At 39.7% G+C, this 1,475-nt stretch overlaps 1 protein-coding gene across 1 annotated transcript in view; it reads left to right on the top strand.

The window, feature by feature from the left end:
• Positions 1-68: 68 nt before the first annotated feature.
• Positions 69-1,475, top strand: part of LOC116565785 (24-hydroxycholesterol 7-alpha-hydroxylase) — a 101,269-nt gene continuing 99,862 nt past the window's right edge. Inside the window, exon 1 of the mRNA XM_032299602.1 lies at positions 69-528. Coding sequence (XP_032155493.1) covers positions 352-528 — 177 coding nt within the window. The 5' untranslated portion in view covers positions 69-351. The remainder of the gene's footprint in view (positions 529-1,475) is intronic.

Here is a 1,475-nt window from a genome sequence, read left to right as displayed (position 1 = left end):
GGCCGGCCGCCGGGCTCCCGCTGCGGCTCCGCTCCCCCCTCCCCCGCCCCGGTTTCCACAGCAACGCGGTTGGTTCTCGCGTATCTGTCCTAGCCCGGCTCTGCCCCTCCCTGCATTTTTTCCGCGCTGGCTGAGATTCAAAGAGAAGTGGAGATGGGAGGGAGCAACAATGAAAAAAATCACCTAAAAACTGGGACAGAGGAAGAAAGCCATAGTTACGGAGAACTGCAAAAGTTGCGGCAGAAAGGTTGGGAGTCCCGGCAGGTTCCTTAGCCCACAGAAAAGGAGCAAGTACCAGGGCAGCAGGACTGTTTCACACTTCTCTGACTCTGGAAGGTGCTGGACAAAAGCATGGAACTAATTTCTCCAATGGTGATTATAATCTTGGGTTGCCTTGCTCTGTTCTTACTCCTTCAGCGGAAGAATTTGCGTCGACCCCCGTGCATCAAAGGCTGGATTCCTTGGATTGGAGTTGGATTGGAGTTTGGGAAAGCCCCTCTAGAATTTATAGAGAAAGCAAGAATCAAGGTATGTGGCCGTGGTAGGCGGGGTCTCCAGAGGAAATAATGCTTTCTTTTAAAAATTTTCTTTCATTGGCTCTCAAGTGCAGTGTTAGATAGAACAGGGGAATATACCTGCTTGCCTCAACTAAAGGATCTAGTCATTTCTGAATTCCTCTACTAGCAATTAATAACCATAGCCTGTTCAAAATTTTGCGAAAGAAATGAAATACAATGGCAGCATGCATCCACATTTTTGGAAGTAGAGATTAACTTCATGGAAGTTAAATTCTAAATATATATGTGTTAAGCAAATGTTTTCAGTAATTGGGAAAGATAAAGTGTAATCCAATTTATGTTTGTGAAAATGAGTAATTCGTATCCAAGTTGGAGTTAACACCGAAGTATTGTACAAAGTGCTTGCACAGTTGCTCCTTACAGATGAACTGGCACTGTATTTTTAGCTGACGTTATTTGATGATGATGTGCTCCATTTTTCACTACGCCCTGAGGAGACTAGAAATCCTTCCCGTAGTAGATGTTTTTGTCTTGAAAGTATCTTTTAAACGTCTGAACACTTCAAGGAACAGAACTTTATTAATGTCTTTTAAGTTTTATTCAATTTCCAATCACAAAAATTTTATGGTATTTGATTGTCTAATAAATTGATATGATACTAATCATCATTTTTATGAATTATAATACTTTCTATGGTGACCCATTCTTCATCTGGTTAGCCCAATTTGAAGAATAAATTTATACATAGTAGCGTTGTTATACCACTGATCATTTACCTTCAGAATCTCTGAGATTCCAATTTAGTAAAAAAGTATAGAAAATTAAGGAGAACTAAGATGAAAATAAAAATAACCCAGAATATCATAACGGAAACACTGTAAAAATTTAGTGTATTTATACTATTTTGCTCTTTTTCCTATGCATTTACAAACTAGTGAACAACAGTGGAATAATATT

The sequence above is a fragment of the Sapajus apella genome, unplaced genomic scaffold, assembly GCF_009761245.1.
Source record: "Sapajus apella isolate SASKATOON/1434 unplaced genomic scaffold, GSC_monkey_1.0 scaffold41, whole genome shotgun sequence".
NCBI classification, from domain to species: domain Eukaryota; kingdom Metazoa; phylum Chordata; class Mammalia; order Primates; family Cebidae; genus Sapajus; species Sapajus apella.
The sequence above is the reverse complement of the archived record's forward strand: the minus strand, read 5'-3'. Positions and strand labels throughout refer to the sequence as shown.